The sequence below is a fragment of the Osmerus eperlanus genome, chromosome 1 (assembly GCF_963692335.1).
Source record: "Osmerus eperlanus chromosome 1, fOsmEpe2.1, whole genome shotgun sequence".
In the NCBI taxonomy this organism is placed as follows: Eukaryota; Metazoa; Chordata; class Actinopteri; order Osmeriformes; family Osmeridae; genus Osmerus; species Osmerus eperlanus.
In genome coordinates, this window is record NC_085018.1 from 517,546 (window position 1) to 543,124 (window position 25,579).

A 25,579-nucleotide genomic window follows, 5' to 3' on the forward strand; every position below is an offset into this window, starting at 1 on the left:
AATCCTACTAAGAAAGCCGAGTAAACGCACTCAATGGTAGGCTACATCTGCTACTGCTATTACTATCCCAACTATAATTTCAGCTGTTAAAACGATAATATTCTTGTTCCGACTAGCTAGCCTACTTCTTCTGTTTAACAGTTCAGCTTTCAGCTTCTCCCGCATTGTAGGCTATTTTAGCTCTTAGCTTTGTTAAAATGATGCAGATGATGCAGTTCAGCTTCCACACTGCCTCTTTTGTGTCACTCACACATTTTTGAAATTCATTTCAGCTAATTAGTTATGCGATTACTCAATAAACACGTCTACATGATTCTTTTTTATTAATCGTTGTATGCTCCACGGACAAAACTTGCACCATCATCCTTCTGCAACAAAGTGTCGCCGTGTCTTCCTGTATCGGCCCTACTGCTGTATGTTTCATTCCATCAACACATTGAATCCAACTAAGAAAGCCGAGTAAACGCATAGGCTACATCTGCTACTGCTAATACTATCCCAACTATAATTTAATCTGTTAAAACGATAATATTCTTGTTACGACTAGCTAGCCTACTTCTTCTTCTGTTTAACAGTTCAGCTTTCAGCTTCTCCCACATTGTAGGCTATTTTAGCTCTTAGCTTTGTTAAGATGATGCAGTTCAGCTTCCACACTGCCTCTTTTGTGTGACTCACACATTTTTGAAATTAATTTCATCTTGCGGGTATTTTCTCATTTCTCACTTTTATACTTTTTAAAATATTAAGGTTTTTGTGCAAATTATTCTCCCTTTAAAAGTAATGGTAAATCCTTTTAAATCATTGTTGGAATGCTGCTCCAGCCCCTTTCAAAAATACCTTTCGGTTGCTTTGAAGCTTCAGCTTATAACTTTCTACAAAATTTTCACTATTTTCAGCTTTTTTAGCATGGTCAGCTATCCCCATTCAGGTTTTCAGCATTCTCACTGCTGTTTCGCAGGAACAGCCTTTTCTAGTTATTATTGTGAGAATGCTGTTAACCCTTTCACACGTAGGTTCTAAATTCCTTGACTGGTCCCCCAGAGTGAGTTTTTTATGCGCGTGAGTTTGGATCAATCTCAACGTTCCAGAAATTGATTATGACGCATTAAAATTGAATTGCTATACAATTTCAGTATTTCTCGGTTCGCATTTTCCATTGACCTAGTTTGCACCCCGTATTAGTGACGAATACTCCATTCATTGGTTGTTTTGTTTATCCACCTTCTCGTTACGTATTTCTTCCGCTTCAGGGGACTGGCGGAAACCTTCAAAGTAGATATTTTGGCTATTATTCTGGTGACTGAAGTATTTGTATAACTCAAATTATACCACCCATATAGTTTGCACGATACTGAGATGAAAGCAGGTGATGTTTTTGCCAAACTAGCTAGCTCGTAGTGTAGTAAAGAGTCAATCAACAAGTTAGCTGTTGCTAATTTACTAGGCTATGTTACGTTGTTTGTGTGGTCGGATAACGAATACAAAATAATTTGGATACATCCAGTCAGTCTAATTTGATTGCTATGCATCGTTTTGTTTTTAGCTGGCTTCCATCTCGTAAACTTTCTGAGTTGGCAACGCAGCCAGTGTTCACAAAATAAGTTACTGGATGGGAGCCAGCTAAACGAAAACAAAACGATACATTACAATCCTAGTAACACGCTAGACTGACTAGATGCACTTGCATTACTTTGTTATAATCCTACTACACAAACTACGTAACATAGCCAAGTACATTAGCAGCAACTGTTGATCGTCAACCAAATTGAGCTATAGGCGAGACTGGAACATGACTCCCAGACACCTCGACGAAAGGCGATCAAGCAAGCTCATGCTGCTTGGATACCTTCAAACCTTTTTTGGTTGGCTTCAATTTATCTGGGAAACTTTTCTGGTGAGTAGATTATTTATACCCACAAAATATACACATACCTGTGGCATGATATTGAGACGAAAGCATGACCTGTGGTTGTTTTCCACTATCTGATGTTTTTGCTAGCTAGCTCGTAGTAAAGGGTATTATTCAGGTAACTAGCGATTACTAACTTGCCATGTTTAGTCAAATTAAAGCAAACACAATAATTCAGACATCCATTCTATATTGATGGCTATGTTTTGTGATCTCTTGCTACCATCTACTGTCATTAATTTCCGTGTTGATAGAAAATGTATTCCTCATTTATTGTCAGGCCACAGTTCAAGCAAAAATGAGAGGCAAGTGTAATTTGTTTGGAAAATCTGGGCTAGGGCTAGTTGATGGACGACATGTAGAATAAACCAGACTTAATGCTTATTCAATCTAACAACCTATTGAAATGACAAGACAGCAATGTATGACTGTAATGTTTCATAGGGTAATGAAACGCACCACTTGTCATACCACTTGATTGCCTGCTGTTGACCGTTTTCTATATATTGAACATAATTCTAATTTTACAGGTGCATGTTGGCCCGCACAGGCCCCGTTCCAAGAGACAGAAAATGACAGCACTGCTGTACAAACTGTCCATGTATAGTACATGGCCTTCTCTCAGGTGTCGGGCAAGTACGGTCAGCACAAAGTGACCATTCCTTGCTGAACATCAACGAGACCGTCGAACACCTAATTCCTTGATGTACCAGCAGCATGTTTATTTTTTGCAAAGGCTGACAGCCCATCTCCCATCCCACATCCTCACCACATTGCATAGAGGGACTATAGAGAGAGAGCTGCATCACGGCCTCCAGAGGACAGTGAGGACAGCTGAGAAGATAGTCAGGATCTCTCTTCCCTCACAAACACAAACGCTGCACCCCCAAAGCCACACGCATTGTGGACAAACCCATGCACCCCCAGGCTCCTGTACATCATCACTCCACTCTTTTTTTTTTGCATATGGCTGCTACCTCAATAACTGATGTCCACATATGATTTTAGTAGGTTATGTTTACATTCACAGTTTCCCTTGCACTAGCCTACTTGTTTACATTCAGAGTATCCCCACTTATTGGTGTCTTCAGGCATTTGTCACAAATTGGATCTTGTCTTGTTGGACCAATCTTTTTTACCTAATTCTACGTAGTTGTTGTAGTTGTCTAGGTCCTGGAAGAATGTTGTTTCATTTCATTGTGTACTGTAAGTATATGATGACAATAAATGCCAGTTGATTTACATTTACTCATTTAGCAGACGCTCTTATCCAGAGCGACTTACAGTAAGTACAGGGACATTCCCCCGAGGCAAGTAGGGTGAAGTGCCTTGCCCAAGGACACAACATCATTTGGCACGGCCAGGAATTGAACTGGCAACCTTCAGATTACTAGCCCGATTCCCTAACCGCTCAGCCATCTGACTTGTCATGACAACAGACCCAGAAATCCCAAGCCCTTCATGATCCTGGATGTCCATAGTGGATCCTGTCCTAAATATAGCCAGTACATCACACAACTCAAACATGCTGTACCTTTTTGCCGATATGTTGACGGAAGCCTTGCCTACCCCTACACAGCATCAAGGTTTTAAATAATTTGTATATATTTTTTATAGCTGTGTGCTGAATGTTTGTGGTAATGATATTCCTTGATATGTAACGTGACAATGACGAGATTGTACCCTTTCCTGGACATGTACCTGAAATGAGTAAAGGGATACTGTGGTAAAAATTAACTGTGGGTTTTTTAACTTACTAAAATATTTATTAAAATAACTTAGTACTGTCATTACTGTTCCGATTTTCAAATATTCACACAAGTGAATCCACAGTGAATGGATATGATATATTATCGTAGTGTAGCTGTCGACAAGCTAACTTGGCTAATACCGATAATGTAGGCTGCCATGTTTTTTTGTTTTGATCAGTACTCAATGCATTGTGGGTGTCAAAGGGTCAATGAGATAACCTACTCTTCTCACGAGAAAATACTGAGGTGTACGGGGTCAAGTGGTACATCATCAAGGGGCATGTCTGTTGCCGGAACACAAAAAAAATCAAAGATGGCCTCTAGTAGCTCACAACGAGACGAAAGACAGACGCTTGTCGGATGTTTTGGATGCATATTTGTGAATGTATATCTATTATTTCGATCTCTGGTTGGTTATACAATAGTAAAATGTGTTGAAACGTTCAACACATTTACTAGGTGATGTGAGTAAAGCGTGAGTTATGTTTGGTTAGCTGTTAGCTAACATTAGCTAAACTAAATTGTCTGAACGATTTCATATAGTTAGATAATAAAGGTAAACTTTCTCCAAATATACAGTGTATGTATATTATTTCGATCTCTGGTTGGTTATACAATAGTGAAATGTGTTGAAAGTGATAACCAAGTCAAGGAAAACGGATAATATCATGGTTTACTAGGTGCAGTGAGTGAAGCGTGAGTTATTTTTTGGTTAGCTGTTAGCTCACATTAGCTAAACTAAATTGTCTGAACGTTTTCATATGGATAAGGTTAACTTGTAAAGGTAAGGTAAACACATGTTCATAATATACATGTAGGCTAATGTTGAACTCTATATTGTGACGTTTTTGAACAAAATTGGACGTTCTAAAGGACGCGTTCCAACACACCGGTGTGTTGGTACGCTTCAGGGACCAGCCAGTTCTCAACACACCGGTGTGTTCGTACTCGTCAAAGGGTTAAGCATTCTCACTATTGCTTTTCAACTTCTCAGTTCTTCCGCCGTTTTTTGGCCTTTAACTCGTTCTGCATACTTTAACCGATTCCTACAACTTTTGTATCAAAACGTTCAGCTCCTTCAGGAGATGATGGCTATGACTTTTGGTATTTCTCACTTTTATACTTTTTAAGACATTAAGGTTTTTGTGCAAATTATTCTCCCATTAAAAGTAATGGTAAATCCTTTCAAATCATTAAAAAGCTTCCTCCTCTTTCAAACGTAACTACTTCAGCTTACTTTCAGCTAGAGACACCATTCAACCTTTAACATGTTCACAAGACATTCAGCTATTCCCAAATGATTCAGCTTTTTCAAATGTTCAGCCAATTTTGAATTATGACAGTTTGAAATACATTAAAATGTTTGCTCCTTCTTGATTTTTATGAATGAGCAGCAAGCAGAGTGGCACACTCTGCTGGCTGCTCTTTTTCTGATATTCAACTAATTTGTCAAACAAATTCCTCTAACGTTCATATAGTTTAACTTACAGAAACAAGTTATACCTTAAAATGTAGGAAAAATTGTCCTCTTTCAGCCAATGTAACTACTAAAGAGCTCACATTTACAGATTTTCAGCTATGAGCCTTGAAGCGAGAGCAGCCTTTCAAATTCTCTCACTAACTTCAATGGAGAGGTGAGTAAAATCAGTCAGAGAAAGCAAGAAGGAACAAGATTTTGAAACTGCCGATAGAGTCGTATTTCTGACCGCACAGACATATAAAGGACATCTCTGGTTTCGGCAGAGTCTTGGGTCTCGGAAAATATCCTTATATTTTGGATTGGACGTATAGTTTTGCGTCTAGGTCAACTTGTTTGAGGTGTGGATGCTAGGTAAATGTTCGTTTTTCTCTCTGCCTAGCTCGTTAGCTATCACAGCTGCGCCATCACCGTGGCAACCAAACAAACAAGCACCAGGAAAGCAAAAGGAACACGTTTTTGAAACTGCAGGTAGAGTCGTATTTCTGACTGCACAGACATATAAAGAATATCTCTGGTTTCGGCAGAGTCTTGGGTCTCGGAAAATATCCTTATATTTTGGATTGGACGTACAGTTTTGCGTCTAGGTTATCTTGTTTGAGGTGTGGATTCGAGCTACATTTCTCTTATTCTCTGCCCTCAGCGCGTTAGCAATCATAGCTGCACCATCACCGTAACGACAGACACGCACCACTCAGTCTCTCACACAGGTGATTGGTACGTTTACTTGACCATGAGAAACATGATTACTAGCAATTGTCGGTTTATGCCAATAATACGATTACTCGTTTACATGTGTAATTAGTTATGCGATTACTCAATAAACGCGTCTACATGATTCTTTTTTATTAATCGTTGTATGCTCCACGGACAACTTGCACCATCATCCTTCTGCAACAAAGTGTCGCCGTGTCTTCCTGTATCGGCTCTACTGCTGTATGTTTAATTCCATCAACACATTGAATCCTACTAAGAAAGCCGAGTAAACGCACTCATGGTAGGCTACATCTGCTACTGCTATTACTATCCCAACTATAATTTCAGCTGTTAAAACGATAATATTCTTGTTCCGACTAGCTAGCCTACTTCTTCTGTTTAACAGTTCAGCTTTCAGCTTCTCCCGCATTGTAGGCTATTTTAGCTCTTAGCTTTGTTAAGATGATGCAGATGATGCAGTTCAGCTTCCACACTGCCTCTTTTGTGTGACTCACACATTTTTGAAATTAATTTCATCTTGCGGGTATTTTCTCATTTCTCACTTTTATACTTTTTAAAATATTAAGGTTTTTGTGCAAATTATTCTCCCTTTAAAAGTAATGGTAAATCCTTTTAAATCATTGTTGGAATGCTGCTCCAGCCCCTTTCAAAAATACCTTTCGGTTGCTTTGAAGCTTCAGCTTATAACTTTCTACAAAATTTTCACTATTTTCAGCTTTTTTAGCATGGTCAGCTATCCCCATTCAGGTTTTCAGCATTCTCACTGCTGTTTCGCAGGAACAGCCTTTTCTAGTTTGTCAAACAAATTCCTCTAACGTTCATATAGTTTAACTTACAGAAACAAGTTATACCTTAAAATGTAGGAAAGATTGTCCTCTTTCAGCCAATGTAACTACTAAAGAGCTCACATTTACAGATTTTCAGCTATGAGCCTTGAAGCGAGAGCAGCCTTTCAAATTCTCTCACTAACTTCAATGGAGAGGTGAGTAAAATCAGTCAGAGAAAGCAAGAAGGAACAAGATTTTGAAACTGCCGATAGAGTCGTATTTCTGACCGCACAGACATATAAAGGACATCTCTGGTTTCGGCAGAGTCTTGGGTCTCGGAAAATATCCTTATATTTTGGATTGGACGTATAGTTTTGCGTCTAGGTCAACTTGTTTGAGGTGTGGATGCTAGGTAAATGTTCGTTTTTCTCTCTGCCTAGCTCGTTAGCTATCACAGCTGCGCCATCACCGTGGCAACCAAACAAACAAGCACCAGGAAAGCAAAAGGAACACGTTTTTGAAACTGCAGGTAGAGTCGTATTTCTGACTGCACAGATATATAAAGAATATCTCTGGTTTCGGCAGAGTCTTGGGTCTCGGAAAATATCATTAGATTTTGGATTGGACGTACAGTTTTGCGTCTAGGTTATCTTGTTTGAGGTGTGGATTCTAGCTACATTTCTCTTATTCTGTGCCCTCACCGCGTTAGCAATCATAGCTGCACCATCACCGTAACGACAGACACGCACCACTCAGTCTCTCACACAGGTGATTGGTACATTTACTTGACCATGAGAAACATGATTACTAGCTATTGTCGGTTTATACCAATAATACGATTACTCCGTTTACATGTGTAATTAGTTATGCGATTACTCAATAAACGCGTCTACATGATTCTTTTTTATTAATCGTTGTATGCTCCACGGACAAAACTTGCACCATCATCCTTCTGCAACAAAGTGTCGCCGTGTCTTCCTGTATCGGCCCTACTGCTGTATGTTTCATTCCATCAACACATTGAATCCTACTAAGAAAGCCGAGTAAACGCACTCAATGGTAGGCTACATCTGCTACTGCTATTACTATCCCAACTATAATTTCAGCTGTTAAAACGATAATAATCTTGTTACGACTAGCTAGCCTACTTCTTCTGTTTAACAGTTCAGCTTTCAGCTTCTCCCACATTGTAGGCTATTTTAGCTCTTAGCTTTGTTAAGATGATGCAGTTCAGCTTCCACACTGCCTCTTGTGTGTGACTCACACATTTTTGAAATTCATTTCAGCTTGCGGGTATTTTCTCATTTCTCACTTTTATACTTTTTAAAATATTAAGGTTTTTGTGCAAATTATTCTCCCTTTAAAAGTAATGGTAAATCCTTTCAAATCATTGTTGGAATGCTGCTCCAGCCCCTTTCAAAAATACCTTTCGGTTGCTTTGAAGCTTCAGCTTATAACTTTCTACTAAATTTTCACAATTTTCCGCTTTTTTAGCATGGTCAGCTATCCCCATTCAGGTTTTCAGCATTCTCACTGCTGTTTCGCAGGAACAGCCGTTTCTAGTTATTATTATTATTTTTATTTATTTTAGCCCCCCTAAAACTCAGTCAATATTTGGCCTACATAGACAACGTAGGTGTCAAAAGTTTCGTCTTGGTAGCGATTGAGTTGCTTCTATTGGAATTTACGTTCCGTTGCATGGTTTAGGCTGAAGTTAAGTTTTTGTGGCGAAAAGTGAAGCTAACGGTGGCTAATTTGCTAGCCACAGTCACTGACGTTACTAACGTCACTACGTCACTAACGTCACAAAAACACGCGTGACTACCTGTAGCAGAACATTCGTTTCGCATCTGTTAACTTGGGGGATAGCTAGGCTAACTATAGCTTTACTGCAAGGCAGCTGCAGAAACGCCACAAGCAAAGAGGCCAGGGTGATAACTATTTACTCATTTTACTTTGTGATATGACACACAATTGTGATGTGTAATGTACAGTATAAGCTGATATTATTAAGGAAGTACATCTACTTTCGGAAACAGTAGTCTACTATTTCACTGAAGTATTAGCATCATGACATTAGACTGTGTTGCCCGGGCAACACATACTACAGTGGTCTATGATGTAGCGTTATCTTTTTTCAATCGTTAAAATAAACATTCCTCACATATACATTTTCGTTGTAGGATTTATTCTGACATTAGTAAACGATTTGTTGGTGAAATTACCATTACCTGTGGTTTCAAACCAGTATTGCTCACTGCAACGCTGTAGCCTACGCGAGACACTACAAAAACATCTACACTACACAGCTGTTTAGGAAGTCAAACGGCGACAGAACATGTTCGGCACTCCTCTTACTTAAACCAAAAGTCTATCTAACTACTAACCTTAACTTCATTGCCACAGCCTAAACTTTGTCAATCTGTTCATGAAAATAATTTATTTCAGCCTAAACCATACAACGGAACGTTAAATCCAATTCAACCAACGCAATCGCTACCAAGACGAACGAACACAGCAGTAGTCTAGTACTGTACCGTAGTAGTACAATTTACCGGGGCAGCTTCTCCACACAGGGCTATATCGCACTTGTTGTTACTGACAATGATCGCTACCAGTGAGCTTTTTATGAAAGCGATTTTCCACTAAATAAATGTCAAGCTTATTTACGTTTTTGGGGGCATATTTTCAGTTAGCAGATGGTACTGTTTGAATCGCGATTCCATCTTCTACTGCCGGTAACGTCGTAGAATAATCTTCAAAGGGGGTTCTTTATTCATGAATGAATGCAATATGAGTAGACTAAATTCCTTAAAATATCACGAGAAGGGAAAAACTTAAAAGGACGTTTAAATCATAGAGATTAAGTCAATTTTTGCACCGGTCTGCCAAATTTATTTGTTTTGATTCAAAGATGAGGCTGCCTCTTGCAGGGGAAATGAGAAGACATCTAATTTCATTCTACACTTCACTCGTATTTTCAGTTGTAAATGAGCAGCAAAAAAAAGTTGTCAGTTGTAAAAATGTCATTCAAAAACGGACCCCTGTGCAACCGACGCAAGCAAGCACACCCTACAATTTCCCCAGAAATTGTACCCTCTCTAGTTATTTTCGCACCCCTAAGGATCCCTCAATATTTGGACTACATACACAACGGCGATGTCAAAAGTTTCGTCTTGGTAGCGATTGAGTTGCTTGTATTTTTATTTACGTTCCGTTGCACGGTTTAAGTAGAAATTACGTTTTTGTGGCGAAAAGTGAAGCTAACGGTGGCTAACTTGCTAGCCACAGTCAATGACGCTACGTACGTCACTAACTCGCGTGACTACCTCTAGTAGAACATTAGTTTAGCAGCTTGTTAACTTCTGGGAGATAGCTAGGCTAACTGCTTTGGCAGAACATTCGTCTAACTATAGCTTTACTGCAAGGCAGCTGCAGAAACGCCACAAGCAAAGAGGCCAGGGTGATAACTATTTACTCATTTTACTTTGTGATGTGAAACACAATTGTGAAATGTAATGTACAATATTAGCTGATATTATTAAGGAAGTAGGCCCACATCTACTTTCGGAAACGGTAGTCTACTATTTCACTGAAGCATTAGCATGACATTAGCCTCTGTTGCCCGGGCAACACATACTACAGTGGTCTATGATGCATCTGTTTTCAATCGTTAAAATAAACATTCCTCACAAATACATTTTCGTTGTAGCATTTATTATGACATTACATTACAAGTAAACAATTTGTTGGTGAAATTATCAGTACCTGTGGTTTCAAACCAGTGTTGCTCACTGCAACGCTGTAGCTTACGCGAGACACACTACAAAAACATCTACAGTACACAGCTGTTTAGGAAGTCAAACGGCGACAGAACATGTTCGGCACTCCCCTTACTTAAATCAAAAGTCTTTCAATAGGTTCAATAGGTGAAACTATCTGACTTCTAACCTGAACTTCATTGCCACAGCCTAAACTTTGTCAATCTGTTCATGAAAATAATTAATTTCAGCCTAAACCGTACAACGGAACGTTCAATCGAATTCAACCAACGCAATCGCTACCAAGACGAACACAGCAGTAGTCGAGTACTGTACTGTAGTAGAATTTACCGGGGCAGCTTCTCCACACAGGGCTATATCGCATTTGGCGTTGTTACTGACAATGATCGATACCAGTGAGCTTTTTAATGAATGAGCGATTTTCCACTAAATAAATGTCAAGCTTATTTTCAGTTAGCATATTTGGCATATTTTCAGTTAGCAGATGGTAATGTTTGAATCGCGATTCCATCTTCTACAAGTAAACGATGAAAATGCATTTCTGGAAATGCATTTGAATTTGAATTGTGGTCACGATTTTGCAGCCACGTTCTTAAAATGAAAATGCATTTCTGGAATTTTTTTTCAAATTTTACATTTCAAATTGAATTTTGGTATCTATTTTCTGGGGCATGTTTTGAAAATTAAATCTCAAATGTCTATTTATTTTTCATTTTAATTAAGTGAAAGATTGAGCACTCTTGAAGAAGAAAATTAAAATGCAAATAGGATGATTGATTACTAATTTCATTTATGAGTCAAATAATGCAGCCACATTCTTAAAATGCAAATGCTTTTCTGGAAATGCATTTGCATTTGAATTTTGGTAACGATTTGCTTCCATATATTTTCAGTTAGCAGATGGTACTGTTTGAATCGCGATTCCATCTTCTACTGCCGGGTAACATCGTAGAATAATCTTCAAAGGGGGTTCTTTATTAATGAATGAATGCAATGAGTAGGCTAAATGCCTGAAAATATCACGAGAAGGGAAAAACTTAAAAGGACGTTTAAGTCATAGAGATTAGGTCAATTTTTACACCGGTCTGCCAAATCTATTTTGAGTTGTAAATGAGCATCAAAAAAATATGCTATAAATATCTTTATAAATAATAAGTATGCATTTTTATATAAAATATACAGAAATATCAGTTGTAAAAATGGCATTAAAAAACGGACCCCTGTGCAACCAACGCAAGCAAGCACACCCTACAATTTCCCCAGAAATTGTACCCTCTCTAGTATTAAAATGCATTCAGGAAACTCAGAAATCCAGTGCAGATATAGTGCAGGCTGAGGAAACAGCAGCTGGACCATCAGGGCTTCAGGTGAGGTCTTACTCATGGCATTTCGTTAAGAATTTCCATGCATTAGCAATGAAATTGAAGGACGTTGGGGGAATCTGACCTTATGTCAGCACTTTTTGATTGTGAATTATGTGATGTTGAATAAAAAAACAAGGCTGTTCCATAGAACCGGGCAGGGTGCCGGGCAGGGTCCCTACCAAAGCTGACACCAAACCTACGCCCTTGTCCCTTACGTTCCACCTTCTTGCGCGAGCTCTGACTGTAAAGGTCGTGGGGGTGCTGACACGACCAGCACCCCGTCCCCCCCGTCGACTTGACGAAGTGTCCACTTTTTCACAAACTCAAAACTGGTCATTTTTATGCAAAAGAACTGTTAAAGTTTGAAGCTGGTTTAGTTAGCATACCAACTCAACATTTATTTTGTTGTTACTTGTTAATAGTGTAACTTTTGTCCCCCTTACGTTCCACCTTGCGCAACAAGGTGGTACGTAAGGGAGATACCCTTACGACATGTCGAAAAGAGGACATGTCTGGGTAAAAGAGGACGTCTGGTCACCATATGTTAAATTATTCTAGTTGTGTGTTAGGTGACTTAGGTTTACTTATTATAGCCTATATTTAAGTAGGCTACTTTAAAACGTTAATATATTGTTACATTTAAATAATTTTCCATTAAAATAAATATATAAAAGAGCCTTTCTTTGATTACTTTCATTTTTCTGTTTTTCAAGAATCGGTTTAGGAATCTGAATAGTTTAAGTACCGTTTCGGCATCGGAAACGTATAAATCCAAACGATACCCAACCCTAGTGTGCACTGGCTGTAATTCAAGTGAATGTTGATTTTGCATGGTTTACGTGACAATATAAATAAGGTGTACTATAATTGTCTTCTCTCTCCATTGTGGCAGTGTACCGAACAGACTCCCAGGACAGAGGGTACCAGATCAGGTTTCATTATGCATAGTCAGACAAGCAAGGGTCATATACAGATTATCAGAGCAAGGGTAGAGATCCGAAAGGGCAGTCAGGTCACAAGCGCAGGTCTGGCTGGGGGTCTGACTGGTTGACAAAGGCAAGCTCAGGTTCCAAGGGACAGGCGAAACAAGGTCGGTATTACAAAGTCTCAAGGTCAGAATTGCTCGGAATTGTCAGCACGAGATTAACAAGAGATTTACAAGACTTCCACAGGAGTGAAGGGAGTGACTGGCCTAAGTACACTTGAGTACCGGAGCAGGGGAGTGGACTGATTACTCTAACAGTGTGCAGGTGCGTGAGAGGGAGTGCCCTCGCAGTAGTGACTGTGTTCTGTGGCTGGGAGGCCTGATTGTCACAGGCAACATTGGGAGCAATCCCAAGAAGGCAGCAGATTGTCGAATGAATGCAACACGCGCTGGCGTCTACACTTGACAAAGTGACGTCAGATATTGAAAACACTGAGAACTCCCTGCTGATGTGATAGGTCCTCTGCCAAGTAAGGATCTAAGTGTGAATGTGGCCGTGAGGTAGTGAAAGAGACAGCGCTAGAGAGAAAGAAAGAGGAAGAGAGAAACACAGAGAGGTAGTGAAAGACAAAGAGGAAAAGAGAAATAGTCAACCAAAAAAAACCCAGTTCTAAATGACCAAAGGCTTAATGGTGCACACAAACACACCTTCACCAAAAAACCCTACACCACAACTAAGTCCGACCGCTGAAGCCGGATCTTCTTTGGAGGCATTGAAGCATCATCCTGATTGTCTGTGTCTCTCTCTGTCATACTTCCATGTTCCTCGTCTCCTCCTTCGCCCTCCCACTCATGCTACTGAAAACATAATTATGTTTCCTTCATTAAAATGATTCATTTCTTGAGCGGAGAACGAGTCCACAGCTGTCCCTTGATTACTTAATGGAATAGAGAGCAGTGATCTATGGAGTCATTAGAGGAATGGTGTGGAACTACTTTCAATCTGGGAATGGACCTGCTGCGACTAGCGGCCCACGTGCTTACGCAACAACAGACGGGGGAGAGGGAGGGGGAAAGTAAGGGGGGGTAGGTAGGGAGAGTAAGGAGAGAGGGAGGACTTGGAGGGCAGGCTGTCAGCCATTTTCTCCTCACCTCCATGAAGACAAGGTGTTGATGAGCGTTTAGACAGCCCATCATTAATCTCCTGAGGGTGATTCCACCTTCATCGTGTATGCATGTGAGTGTGCTGGGTGTGTCAAGTGTTTGTGTCATTAGGTGAGTTCGACTTCATGCGGTGACATGAAGTCACTGCACTAGTCGCACCTACTGCTTACAAGTACATGCCTGTGCATGTGACTACAGTGTGTGTGTTTAGTCATTACAGTGCAGGTGTGTGGCTCTGGGCCTAATCTTCTTGTCCCGTTGTACAGTGGCAGTTTCAAATTGAGAGATTTGCAAAGTGTCAATGGACTCTGAGGTTCACTGTATGTCCATTTTACCCACCGAACTGTCGTTATTCAACTATGACAAGGTAAACTCGGTTTTGCAGTGAATGCCCCTTTTACCCCAGGATTGGGATTGATAGGACTGGAACTGTAAAGTGGTGCATTAGCAGTAGCTGCGCAGACCTGCGCTTCCATATTGATAACAAAAATGTGCAAAGTAGACAGCTAGCCAGTAGCTAGTATTAGCCTGCAAAGCTACCATGCATTTTTTTCATTGTAATTATTATTTATTTTTTATCATTTAATTAATTTATTCGAGAATTGTTGAATCTTTCCCCTCAACAACTTAACTCAAATACCAATGAGAAAGATCTAAGTTCAACCCACTTAAGTTTGTTAAAACCAACTAACCCTAACCCCGAACAGCTCAAGAGCCTTATAATGTAAGTGATTAACCACAGCCATTCTCAGTGTGAAAACACTGGACAAACACTGCCCCACAGGACAAAATATGCGTTTGTGTGTAAACATTCAGCGCTCACCTTAGCCATCAGATACCCCTGGCCTCAAACTAGTTCATAGATGCCATGGTTGTTAAAGTGAATTGAAGAGGTGTGATAGCGTATGCATGTGTGCGTGTTTCAGATGAGAGCTTACCCTCGATGGGCGAGGTCTTGAGCCTGCGACAGAGCCCCTGCACGTCCCCGTAGGAGTCTCCGATCTTGGTGACGGCCTCGGCGCTCCTCAGTTCCATCAGGTCCCGCAGGTCCATCACCGTACAGCCAAAGTCCCCCTCGTGGTTCCCCTCAGCAACCGAGTTCCCCGGAGGGTGATCCGTCGTGTTGTTAGCCATTTTCTGTTTGTTTGCTTGCTTGCTTGCGTCCTAAGTAGCCTGTGTTGGGTGCCCCTGTCTGAAAGCACTGGTATGACTAAGAGTTGGTCCTGTGCTGCTGACACGGGTGGAGAGGAGCTGGGAGTTGTGGTATCTCTGAAGGTGATCAACCCAGGACCAGGAAGTGCATGTTAGTTGCCACAGAAACAGAGCACAGGTAAGACTTGATCCATCGACGGCCTTCCCTGTTCCAGGACACTGTGGAGGAAGAGAGACACATGACTGAGTCTGCAGCAGTGACATAGACAGCTACAGAATCAGGTTGAACTACTGAGAGCAGCCAACATTAGCAGGAGCAGCTACACTAATGTGAGGTCGGTGTTGCCTCACTTGAGGCACAATCTCCTCAGTACTTAGTTTCTTATTTCCAACTCTCTGTTTACACATTTGTCAAAAGGACTAAACAACCCTTATTAAGGAGCCTGGTCACAAAGTTTATGAGTTTGTCCACATTAGTTGAACGTCATCCATGAGCAGCACAGAAAGGTCTGACGGACATTGTGGAAGAACCAAGCACGGGACACAAACTGTCTCAATGATACACCTAGGAAGGGCCCAGCTTAGCCTGTTCTAAAGGCCATGCAGAGGAACAAGGGTAACATGATACTCCCTTCATACACAGCTTCCCTTTGTTTTCATAAGATTAAAGTCTATCCAAGTGTAAGACTAAAAATGTACATTTTACATTTATTCATTTAGCAGACACTTTTATCCAAAGCGACTTCCAAGAGAGAGCTTTACAAAGTGCATAGGTCACTGATCATAACAACGAGATAGCCACAAAACATTGCGAGTAGCCAAAACATGAAGCACACATTGTGAACAACCAAAGTAAGTGCCCAAAGGGAAGAACCATAAGAGCATGTAGTTAAACAAGTTACAATTAAACAATATGAACTGCTATAAGTGCAAGTGTACCTGTGGAAAAAAAGACAAGCAACAATAATAAAAAACTATCACAGCGAGTACAAACAATTTAAAATCAGTTACCACTAACCACAAGAGCAACAAGTCTTTGAGCAAGAGTCATTGTGATCCTTGAGGAAACTAACATCGGGTCAAGCGAACCATTCCTAAGTACCGTTGTACTCCCGGAACAAGTGCGTCTTGAGCCTTTTCTTTAAGGTGGAGAGACAGTCAGTGTCTCTGATGGAGGTGGGGAGTTGATTCCACCACTGGGGGGCCAGACAGGAGAAGAGCTTGTGTTGGGACCGGGCGGTCTTGAGCGGTGGGACCACCAGGCGGTTGTCTGAAGAAGACCGTAGGTGACGGGTGGGGGTGTAAGGCTGCAGGAGAGACTTGATGTAGACGGGTGCAGTCCCGTTCACTGCTCGGAAGGTCAATACCAGGGTCTTGAATCTGATACGGGCCATGATAGGTAGCCAGTGGAGAGAGATGAGGAGCGGGGTAACATGGGAGCGTCTGAGTAGATTGTAGACCAGGCGGGCCGCTGCGTTCTGAATCCTCTGAAGAGGGCGGGTTGCACATGCTGGGAGACCAGCGAGCAGCGAGTTGCAATAGTCCAACTTGGAGAGGACAAGTGCTTGGACTAGCAGCTGGGTGGAGTGCTCAGACAGGTATCTCCTGATCTTCCGGATGTTGTAGAGGGTGAATCTACACGACCGGGAGACCGCAGCAATGTGGGCCGTGAGGGAGAGCTCCTCGTCCATGGTAACCCCAAGGTTCCTGGCAGAGGATGAAGGGGTCACCGTCGCAGATCCCAGGGTGATTGAGAGATCGTGGGAGATGGAGGGTTTAGCCGGGATGATGAGAAGTTCCGTTTTGGCGAGGTTCAAATTTTTGGCGAAAAATGACATTCCTCTCACACATTTTATATTACGTTCCTTTCAGTATGTTGGCAGTGAATGATACCATGGGAATTACCATAGCAACTATGGTTCTATGGCAACCAGGCTTTGTTTAGACACACTATAGAGTCCTAGTCTGTGTGTGTCTGGAATGCAGTTATACTTGTGGTGGCATTGTCTTGGTGGTATTACCAGTTTCATGAAGAGGTTTGTGTTGGAGCTGACTGGAGTCAAAAAGAGGACAATATGCTAATGTGAGATAACGCTCTGGTTTGCTCCCGCTGTGTTTTATGTGTGTGTCACACTCCTCTGGGGTCTCTATGATAGACCAAACACTGAAGAATGGAGGTCAGCCTTTGATGTGTGCTTAAATTATTAGGGCTTAATGCACTGGAATGTGACTCTCTGGGTTCACACACACACACAATCCATACTGTATATCAGACAGTAGCCAGGATTGGCTCATCTGTGCACAGGCGTGTGGCACAGCAGCGTTTGTGAGGCAGTGGTTTAGCCTCCAGGCAGGGTTATAACCCAGATTGTGCTTCTTAATATACGCACTCCTAGCATTCCTCCCAGGGGTCAGACCCTGGCCAGCTCTCCCCCCGCAGGACAGGGGGGCGTGCCCCCTGGTGGATGTGTACTGAGGCATATATGTGTCAAATGTGCATTGTCCCAACAGGCTGGGCACTTAAGGACTCAAGCTCCCTGTAAACTCACTCTCAAACACTCGCCTAGATTGATATTCAACCAGCAAAATGTTGTTGCATTTCTTTCTCTAATTCTCACCTCCGACAAGTACTCTGTTAGCTGTTCCTGATTGTCAGGTGTTCTGTAACTCTGTCATTTTGGGACCCATGAATGTCACCTCGCGGGGTGAGGGACGAGGTTTCATTCGGGATTCGATCAGGGATTGGGCAGCGCTGAGTGCTCAGAGGAAACAAGAGGAAGTGACCTCATCATTGGAGTTTCCATGGCAGGGCCTGTCGTGTACGCCACAGGCCAAACAGGGGATCGCTAATCGAGTTTATAGAATCCATTAAAGCCCACTGTAGCCTGTGTGTTTGTGTGTGTGTACAGCTGGGGATCACAGATCGGATTCAGTGCCTTTATTACCCTGATGCAATAAATGTGAGTGTATGGTTACATGTGTGTGTGTGCGTTTGAATGTGTGTAAGTGTCAGTGTGTAAATGCCACCAGAGCATGCATCAGTAGTGTTTCCAAACAAAATCTATTGTTGTTGGGAAATGTCACCAGCAGCCAAAGGGGACAGATGAGGGTTAGGGTTTCTAAATGGGCCCCCAGATTAGCAGTGTCTGGAAACCCAGTCCCACAGCTTCCATACACACTGAAGTTGAAGTACCAATCTCTCTCTGTCTCTCTCCTCTGTCCCTCTGTCCTCATTATAAATGCCTCCTTAAAGCAGTGGGAAGAGTGTGAGATTGGGATAGGAAGATAGAGAAAAAGGGAGTACAAGAGACAGAGAGGAACAAAGAGAGAGAGGAAGACATTAATTTGACTTCTTTTGAGCGTCACCAACCCGGGCGCTAACCCTAACCATTACAGCCGGTCACCGGCTACCTGCCGTCAGAGGACATCCAGCGGACAGACTGACGGACACACTGTCTCTCAGAGACCAAGACCATGGAACAGACAAGATGGATGAGCAATCAGGTTCCTACACATTTAGCACCAAGCTAATTAGCTTGCTAGCTCATTTACCAGTAACTCATTCATTATTAAGATGAGCCCCCTTACAGAGCAGACAGACGAGAGCTTGGGACACTCCTCATGCAGAATGCAGATCCACTGTGATGTGATGATCAACTATGGAATTATAACACAACTGGGGAGGAACATGGAGAGGTAGGGTGGAGAGTTACTGAGGTTGGCCAGGAAGAGCGATCCCTTTAAAGCCACTCCCCCAAAACACATGCACGCACTGGCTGACTACTGCAATGAGTGCACTGGCAGAGTGCGTTCAGGTAGGAAGACAGGCAAGTAGCCCTTCCAATCATTGCATTGGATCTGAACACAATGATTGTTCTTGTTTATTATAGTCCTGAGATGGCCACAGATATCAGATTAATTTTATTTTACTGTCAGAGCATTTATCGATTGCTATCAGGATAAAAATCTCACAATAAAAATGTTTTAGCTGTAAAACGGTTGATGTCAACTGGCTGGCCGGTGGCTCCACCCTATTTGGCTGTGGTCTGTACCTTTGTCAGGCCCCAACATTTTGATCTCAGACACACTGCTCTGTGTACTTCCACGGGAATTACAAAGAAGAAAGTTTGGAAGTTTTTCAAGGATATTGAAAATGGACCACGGTCAAAAATGCCGTAGACCAGTGGTTCTCAAAGTGGGGGTCGCGACCCCCCGAGATGATTTCCAGAAATCAAGGAACATTTTTAAACAATTAGAAATAGCATATTTTAGCCAAAATCTTAACAAGTTAAAGATAGTAGTTAAATTAATGCATGCAAATAAAAAAGCCATCAGCCTTTTGATCACTGTAAGTACGGCAAACCATCTGACATCCAACCAGGAGGACGCATTAGTTGAACTGTTAAGCGACCGAACGTTAAAGGCAGCGTTCTCAGCCAAGACACTGGCTGAGTTTTGGATGTCAGTGGAGAGGGAATACCCATGGCTGCGGGAACTATGGGTGCTGAGAGTGCTGCAGCACCCCCCCGACAGCACGAGAATTTAAAATAATATGACTTGAAAATCCACCACCGCGGCACAGCCCCGCAGTAGCGGACTGGCCATCGGGAGCACCGGGAGAAGAATAACGATGGAAAACCAGGCTAAGAAACGTAAGGGTGGGGCTGAAGAGACAAAACTACATCACCTTCACTAGACAAGGTTTTACCAATTGAAAAACGGCTGTTTATTTTACACAAAGTTCAAAAAATATTTTGCGCTCAAACAAAGGCCAAATTTTTTTTGCCTTGCGCGCTATGCGCGCTCGCATTAACTATCAAACTCCCGAACTAGCATCACATCAAACTCAGAATGTGCATGCATTAGCAGGTTAGCTGTGGTGTCGTGGCCGGTTCTGGTGGGCCGGTCTGGATCAAAGTCCAGGGCCTATTTTTACTCCCAGGTATACATAAACCACCTCCGTGGATGCGGGGGTCGCGAGTCACTGGCACCATTATTTTAGGGGTCGTGGGCAACATTTTGCCTCCCATTAATTTTACATTTACATTTAGTCGTTTAGCAGACGCTCTTATCCAGAGCGACTTACAGTAAGTACAGGGACATTCTCCCCGAGGCAAGTAGGGTGAAGTGCCTTGTCCAAGGACACAACGTCATTTTGCACGGCCGGGAAGCGAACCAACAACCTTCTGATTAATAGGCCGACTCCGTCACCACTCAGCCACCTGACTCCCATTTTCAATGGAAGTCACATGACAGGGCCCGCGAGATACCTGGTAGCGCACACAGGTAGCCTAGCAAGAGAAGTGAACCCTCTTATATGCGTTTATTAGGGCATTTGTGGACGAGCGATCAGGTGTAAATAACAAGGGCAACATTGCGCAAACATTCTCAAATGAATTTAACATTTTTGAGGAAACGAGCAAGAAGCAAAGATTGTGTGAAAAAAGCTTCATCTCGCTGGTTCTTTTTTTTGTTTTTTGGAATAAACTGTATAGGCTAATTAAATATATTTTTTGATATATGTTTTGCCCCTCCAAAATATTTTGGAGGGGCAAAACAATGGTAGGGGAAAACACTAATGTGTGCATTTATTTGACACTTTTATCCGAAGCAACATACAGAGGTGAACTGAGTGATCTGAACCTGCTTCCTGTTGATCTGCAGTCAGATGCTCTACCCACGGAGCTTGACCTACCCCAGAGATAAGACAGCCAACACACACTCCAAAAGGTCCAAATCCTAGAGGAAACACCGCCCCTCTCCCCTCACATGACACACCCCTCATCAGTCCAGATAAGACCACACGCTTACTAACCAGGTTTAACCGAGTACAATGAAAGGTCATAATTCATAATGGTTTGAGTAGTCTTTGGGAATTGGATTGTATTTTTTTTTTGTGGTTTTGTTGATGTTTCCTTAATTTTTGAATTGAGAATCATTTGAGAATTAATCAACCCTGGTTATCTGTGGACAAGATGTGGCCAGTATCCTAGTCCATGGTTAAAACTGATGTATAGGCCTACGTAAACTGCTATTTATATAACAAGACACATTTTTGTTTACATTCAGAAAATACTTAAGAAAAAGGACTCTGTTGTCGAACCTAGGTTGAATACTTTTAAGACACTGCATTCACACACAAAAAAATGTATGGGCACACACAATTCCCAAGTCCAAAGGTGAAGGCTATGTCACAATGCATTTGGTTCCATTCACATACCGCTCCCTTCCACACACACACACACACACACACACACCTCTGTGTCTAAAGAGGTTACCTTTTAACAGACTACATGTTTGTTTAACACACACAGGAGGGGAGAGGAAGACACTTCTACACCCAATGCTCCTTAATAACTATGACAACCATGTCAGGGTAATGGAGGCAGGGTATGTGAGGGTGTGCATGTTTTTGTGTGTGTTATAAGCCAGGTGGTAAACACTGGCAAGAAGTTACTCTTTCCTAAAGATTTTATGAGGGAGATAGAAAAAGAGGAGGGAGAGAGAGGGAAAGATGGAGGGAGATGGAGAAAGAGGAGAGGAAAGGACAAGAGAGGAGAGAAAGAGAGAGTGTCCAAAGGGATGAAGAGAGGCTGTAGAATTGTTTACCTGTTTGGTTTAACTCGGCAAAGCAAACAAGTCAATACAATCTGAAGAACTGAAATGGAAAGAGAGAGAGAGAGATGTGGCCAGACAGGGAGAGAGAGTGAAATCAAACGAGGGATAAGACAGCCAGATGTGAATTATTGATTGATTCAGGTGTGAACTATATAATATGGTTAATGTACACACTGTAGGAAGACAGATGTGGCATGAAGAAGATAGAGACAGTGGTAGAGGGAGGTGAAGAGAGGGATTGGAAGGTAGAGAGAAGGATTGGGAGGTAGAGAGAGAAGGATTGGGAGGGAGAGAGAGGGATTGGGAGGTAGAGAGAGAGGGATTGGGAGGTAGAGAGAGGGATTGGGAGGTAGAGAGAGAGAGAGAGGGATTGGAAGGTAGAGAGAGGGATTGGGAGGTAGAGAGAGGGATTAGGTAGCATTATGTCCTAGCACAATGTTCAGCTTTCTGCTGCCTCACTCCTGGTCTCCCTATGTTTTTCTGCTGCCTCACTCCTGGTCTCCCTATGTCTTTCTGCTGCCTCACTCCTGGTCTTCCTATGTCTTTCTGCTGCCTCACTCCTGGTCTCCCTGTGTCTTTCTGCTGCCTCACTCCTGGTCTCCCTATGTTTTTCTGCTGCCTCACTCCTGGTCTCCCTATGTCTTTCTGCTGCCTCAATCCTGGTCTCCCTATGTCTTTCTGCTGCCTCACTCCTGGTCTCCCTATGTCTTTCTCCTTCTTTCTCCCACTCTCTCCTTCTTTGCCATTCTCCATCTCTCTCAATATTGTCTTCTCTCTCCATATCTTTTCATCTCTCATCCTCCAACCCTCTCTCTCTCTCTCTCTCTCTATCCTTCCTGTTTCTCTCTGTGACCCTCTCTGTCGTTTAGCCTCATCACATAAGAGGAACGGAGGGCACCTAGATACCTCTAAACCCTGCTCCCCCTTCTCTTTATCCCTCCCTCCCCACCGAAACACTTTCGACCTCATATCCAGCTGGACCCAACAGTGACTGGCGTACTGGGTAACACACTCCTTATTGATCGTCACTTGCCACCGCAATGTGCAACAGACAAGTCAATACGACCTTGTCCTTGACTGAACTGTGAAGGCCTAATGCCGGGCCTTCATAAACACAATCCTCGCACTGTGTAGCAGGCCTGCATGTCAGCCCTAATGTAGGGTCTGATGTACAGTACATGTCTTTGGCCCACAGTCTCAGAGTTTGGCTGTTACCTTAGTGGTGTGTAACCAAAAACTGTAAGCAAGAACAAATGGTGCACTAAGGACATAGTGCCCAAGGTTAGCCATTAGAATAGACACACAAGTTCAGTTTCATTTGTTAGGCACAAATACTTATATATATATATATATATATATTAGCCCAACAAGGCTTTGATAGTATCACAGCCAACAGGTAGAGGTGGAGTTGGGTGAGAGAGAGTGGGAGTGGGAGGGGGTGAGAGAGAGTGGGAGTGGGAGGGGGTGAGAGAGAGTGGGAGGGGGGTGAGAGAGAGTGGGAGGGGGGTGAGAGAGAGTGGGAGTGGGAGGGGGGTGAGAGAGAGTGGGAGGGGGGTGAGAGAGAGTGGGAGGGGGTGAGAGAGAGTGGGAGGGGGGTGAGAGAGAGTGGGAGTGGGAGGGGGGTGAGAGAGAGTGGGAGGGGGGTGAGAGAGAGTGGGAGTGGGAGGGGGTGAGAGAGAGTGGGAGGGGGGTGAGAGAGAGTGGGAGGGGGGTGAGAGAGAGTGGGAGTGGGAGGGGGGTGAGAGAGAGTGGGAGGGGGGTGAGAGAGAGTGGGAGTGGGAGGGGGGTGAGAGACAGTGGGAGGGGGGTGAGAGAGAGTGGGAGTGGGGTGAGAGAGAGTGGGAGTGGGAGGGGGGTGAGAGAGAGTGGGAGGGGGGTGAGAGAGAGTGGGAGGGGGGTGAGAGAGAGTGGGAGGGGGGTGAGAGAGAGTGGGAGGGGGGTGAGAGAGAGTGGGAGTGGGAGTGGGAGGGGGGTGAGAGAGAGTGGGAGGGGGGTGAGAGAGAGTGGGAGGGGGGTGAGAGAGAGTGGGAGGGGGGTGAGAGAGAGTGGGAGTGGGAGGGGGGTGAGAGAGAGTGGGAGGGGGGTGAGAGAGAGTGAGAGTGGGAGGGGGTGAGAGAGAGTGGGAGGGGGGTGAGAGAGAGTGGGAGGGGGGTGAGAGAGAGTGGGAGTGGGAGGGGGGTGAGAGAGAGTGGGAGGGGGGTGAGAGAGAGTGGGAGTGGGAGGGGGGTGAGAGACAGTGGGAGGGGGGTGAGAGAGAGTGGGAGTGGGAGGGGGGTGAGAGACAGTGGGAGGGGGGTGAGAGAGAGTGGGAGTGGGAGGGGGGTGAGAGACAGTGGGAGGGGGGTGAGAGAGAGTGGGAGTGGGAGGGGGGTGAGAGACAGTGGGAGGGGGGTGAGAGAGAGTGGGAGGGGGGTGAGAGAGAGTGGGAGTGGGAGGGGGGTGAGAGACAGTGGGAGGGGGGTGAGAGAGAGTGGGAGGGGGGTGAGAGAGAGTGGGAGTGGGAGGGGGGTGAGAGACAGTGGGAGGGGGGTGAGAGAGAGTGGGAGGGGGGTGAGAGAGAGTGGGAGTGGGAGGGGGGTGAGAGAGAGTGGGAGTGGGAGGGAGGTGAGAGAGAGTGGGAGGGGGGTGAGAGAGAGTGGGAGTGGGGTGAGAGACAGTGGGAGGGGGGTGAGAGAGAGTGGGAGTGGGGTGAGAGAGTGGGAGGGGGGTGAGAGAGAGTGGGAGTGGGGTGAGAGAGAGTGGGAGTGGGGTGAGAGAGAGTGGGAGTGGGGTGAGAGAGAGTGGGAGGGGGGTGAGAGAGAATGGGAATGGGAGTGGGAGGGGGGTGAGAGAGAGTGGGAGGGGGGTGAGAGAGAGTGGGAGTGGGAGGGGGGTGAGAGACAGTGGGAGGGGGGTGAGAGAGAGTGGGAGGGGGGTGAGAGAGAGTGGGAGTGGGAGGGGGGTGAGAGACAGTGGGAGGGGGGTGAGAGAGAGTGGGAGGGGGGTGAGAGAGAGTGGGAGTGGGAGGGGGGTGAGAGAGAGTGGGAGTGGGAGGGAGGTGAGAGAGAGTGGGAGGGGGGTGAGAGAGAGTGGGAGTGGGGTGAGAGACAGTGGGAGGGGGGTGAGAGAGAGTGGGAGTGGGGTGAGAGAGTGGGAGGGGGGTGAGAGAGAGTGGGAGTGGGGTGAGAGAGAGTGGGAGTGGGAGGGGGGTGAGAGAGTGGGAGTGGGAGGGGGGTGAGAGAGAGTGGGAGGGGGGTGAGAGAGAATGGGAATGGGAGTGGGAGGGGGGTGAGAGAGAGTGGGAGGGGGGTGAGAGAGAGTGGGAGTGGGAGGGGGGTGAGAGAGAGAGTGGGAGTGGGGTGAGAGAGAGTGGGAGGGGGGTGAGAGAGTGGGAGTGGGGTGAGAGAGAGTGGGAGGGGGGTGAGAGAGTGGGAGTTGGGTGAGAGAGAGTGGGAGGGGGGTGAGAGAGAGTGGGAGTGGGGTGAGAAAGAGTGGGAGTGGGGTGAGAGAGAGTGGGAGTGGGAGGGGGGTGAGAGAGAGTGGGGTGAGAGAGAGTGGGAGGGGGGTGAGAGAGAGTGGGAGTGGGGTGAGAGAGAGTGGGAGGGGGGTGAGAGAGAGTGGGAGTGGGGTGAGAGAGAGTGGGAGTGGGAGGGGGGTGAGAGAGAGTGGGAGTGGGAGGGGGGTGAGAGAGAGTGGGAGTGGGAGTGGGGTGAGAGAGAGTGGGAGTGGGAGGGGGGTGAGAGAGAGTGGGAGTGGGGTGAGAGAGAGTGGGAGTGGAGGATGTTGTGAGAGAGAGTGGGGGAGGGAGAAAGAGATTTAATTTCCTAAAAGCCTTCACAGGTGTCTCATCAGCAGAAGAAGAGAGGAGTGGAGGATGGAGAGAGGAGTGGGGCATCAATATGGTTGTCTCTCCTTCCCTCCCTTCTCTCTTGACCCCAATATTGACAAACCGAGAGGCCATTTAGCTGCACGCT

General features: G+C 44.4%; 1 protein-coding gene across 4 annotated transcripts in view; it reads right to left on the bottom strand.

The window, feature by feature from the left end:
• LOC134037206 (plasma membrane calcium-transporting ATPase 1-like) overlaps nucleotides 1–25,579 on the bottom strand; it is a 124,405-nt gene that overhangs the window by 75,006 nt on the left and 23,820 nt on the right. For all 4 annotated transcript variants that reach the window (XM_062482725.1, XM_062482538.1, XM_062482562.1 and 1 more), the window contains one exon: nucleotides 14,795–15,227. In XM_062482725.1, coding sequence (XP_062338709.1) covers nucleotides 14,795–14,990 — 196 coding nt within the window. In that variant the 5' untranslated portion in view covers nucleotides 14,991–15,227. The remainder of the gene's footprint in view (nucleotides 1–14,794; nucleotides 15,228–25,579) is intronic.